At 47.4% G+C, this 2,500-nt stretch overlaps 1 protein-coding gene across 3 annotated transcripts in view; it reads right to left on the reverse strand.

The window, feature by feature from the left end:
* Positions 1 to 2,500, reverse strand: part of LOC125046986 — an 18,869-nt gene that overhangs the window by 1,814 nt on the left and 14,555 nt on the right. For all 3 annotated transcript variants that reach the window (XM_047644994.1, XM_047644992.1, XM_047644993.1), the window contains exons 5-6: positions 2,121 to 2,290; positions 1 to 55 (exon numbers count right to left, since the gene is read on the reverse strand). The exon at positions 1 to 55 is cut by the window's left edge. In XM_047644994.1, the coding sequence (XP_047500950.1) occupies positions 1 to 55; positions 2,121 to 2,290 (225 nt within the window). The remainder of the gene's footprint in view (positions 56 to 2,120; positions 2,291 to 2,500) is intronic.

Raw genomic sequence — 2,500 nt, forward strand, 5'->3', positions numbered from 1 at the left:
ACTGACTGAGGGGGACTGAGGGCATTCCTTTCATCTGATCTCTCTGTAAGCACAGCTGAAACAAGAAATTTGAATGAAAGCTGGACATAAACAAAAGTATAATAATATTACAATGAAAAGAGGGAGGGAAGGAGGGTGATGGTGGGGAAGGAGAGAGGGAGAGGTAGAGAGGGGAAGAGGGGGGAGAGGGGGAGAGAGAGAGAGAGAGAGAGAGAGAGAGAGAGAGAGAGAGAGAGAGAGAGAGAGAGAGAGAGAGAGAGAGAGAGAGAGAGGAGAGAGAGAGAGAGGAGAGAGAGAGAGAGGAGAGAGAGAGAGAGGAGAGAGAGAGAGAGGAGAGAGAGAGAGAGAGAGAGAGAGAGAGAGAGAGAGAGAGAGAGAGAGAGAGAGAGAGAGAGAGAGAGAGAGAGAGAGGAGAGAGAGAGAGAGGAGAGAGAGAGAGAGGAGAGAGAGAGAGAGAGAGAGAGAGAGAGAGAGAGAGAGAGAGAGAGAGAGAGAGAGAGAGAGAGAGAGAGAGAGAGAGAGAGAGAGAGAGAGAGAGAGACAGGAGAGAGAGAGAGAGAGAGAGAGAGAGAGAGAGAGAGAGAGAGAGAGAGAGACAGAGAGAGAGAGAGAGAGAGAGAGAGAGAGAGAGAGAGAGAGAGAGAGAGAGAGAGAGAGAGAGAGAGAGAGAGAGAGAGAGAGAGAGAGAGAGACAGGAGAGAGAGAGAGAGAGAGAGAGAGAGAGAGACAGAGAGAGAGAGAGAGAGAGACAGGAGAGAGAGAGAGAGAGAGAGAGAGAGAGAGAGAGAGAGAGAGAGAGAGAGAGAGGAGAGAGAGAGAGAGAGAGAGAGAGAGAGAGAGAGAGAGAGAGAGAGAGAGAGAGAGAGAGAGAGAGAGAGAGAGAGAGAGAGACAGGAGAGAGAGAGAGAGAGAGAGACAGGAGAGAGAGAGAGAGAGAGAGAGAGAGAGAGAGAGAGAGAGAGAGAGAGAGACAGGAGAGAGAGAGAGAGAGAGAGAGAGAGAGAGAGAGAGAGAGAGAGAGAGAGAGAGAGAGAGAGAGAGAGAGAGAGAGAGAGGAGAGAGAGAGAGAGAGAGAGAGAGAGAGGAGAGAGAGAGAGAGAGAGAGAGAGAGAGAGAGAGAGAGAGAGAGAGACAGGAGAGAGAGAGAGAGAGAGAGAGAGAGAGACAGGAGAGAGAGAGAGAGAGAGAGAGAGAGAGAGAGAGAGAGAGAGAGAGAGAGAGAGAGAGAGACAGGAGGGTGAGAGAGAGAGAGAGACAGGAGAGAGAGAGAGAGAGAGAGAGACAGGAGAGAGAGAGAGAGAGAGAGAGAGAGAGACAGGAGAGGGAGAGAGAGAGACAGGAGAGACAGAGAGAGACAGGAGAGAGTGAGAGAGAGACAGGAGAGAGAGAGAGAGAGACAGGAGAGAGTGAGAGAGAGACAGGAGAGAGTGAGAAAGAGAGAGACAGGAGAGAGTGAGAAAGAGAGAGACAGGAGAGAGAGAGAGAGAGAGAGAGAGAGAGAGAGAGAGAGAGAGAGAGAGAGAGAGAGAGAGAGAGAGAGAGAGAGAGAGAGAGAGAGAGGAGACAGGAGAGAGAGAGAGAGAGAGAGAGAGAGAGAGAGAGAGAGAGAGAGAGAGAGAGAGAGAGAGAGAGAGAGAGAGAGAGGAGAGAGAGAGAGAGAGAGAGACAGGAGAGGGAGAGAGAGAGACAGAGAGAGAGAGACAGGAGAGAGAGAGACAGAGAGAGACAGGAGAGAGAGAGAGAGAGACAGGAGAGAGAGAGAGAGAGACAGGAGAGAGTGAGAAAGAGAGAGACAGGAGAGAGAGAGAGAGAGACAGGAGAGAGTGAGAAAGAGAGAGACAGGAGAGAGAGAGAGAGAGAGAGAGAGAGAGAGAGAGAGAGAGAGAGAGAGAGAGAGAGAGAGAGAGAGAGAGAGAGAGAGAGAGAGAGAGACAGAGACACAGGAGAGGAGACAGGAGATAGGAGAGAGAGAGAGAGAGAGAGAGAGAGAGAGAGAGAGAGAGAGAGAGAGAGAGAGAGAGAGAGAGAGAGAGAGAGAGAGAGAGAGGGAGGGAGGGAGAGAGAGAGAGCATGCACTATCAAAGAAACAATTTCATTCACAGAAACAATTTCATTCATACCTTTTCAACTGCATTGATAGTAGGATTGTTATAGATATATGTCACAGCAGTGCAAGTATTTTCTTCTGGTTTGCACTCTCCAATGTCATCCTCAACAACTATCTTTTCTTCAATTATCTCTAAAACCTCCAAGTTGGTTTCATTTTCTTCATCTGGCTCAACTCGAGAACCTACAATCAGGGATAGTTGGTCTTTAGGTCTCTTTATTCACAAAAAAATATTATGAATGATGTAAACAGCTACATCTTTATAGTTAGTTCTACAATTATTTTCAAATACAAAGATTTGTATTTTTTATATATAGTAAAGAAAACTATAAATACTAAAGTAATCGTCAAAGGAGTAAAAGCCTCAAGAATTATTAAATGTCAACATTGGGA

Source organism: Penaeus chinensis, chromosome 40 (genome assembly GCF_019202785.1).
Source record: "Penaeus chinensis breed Huanghai No. 1 chromosome 40, ASM1920278v2, whole genome shotgun sequence".
NCBI lineage: Eukaryota > Metazoa > Arthropoda > Malacostraca > Decapoda > Penaeidae > Penaeus > Penaeus chinensis.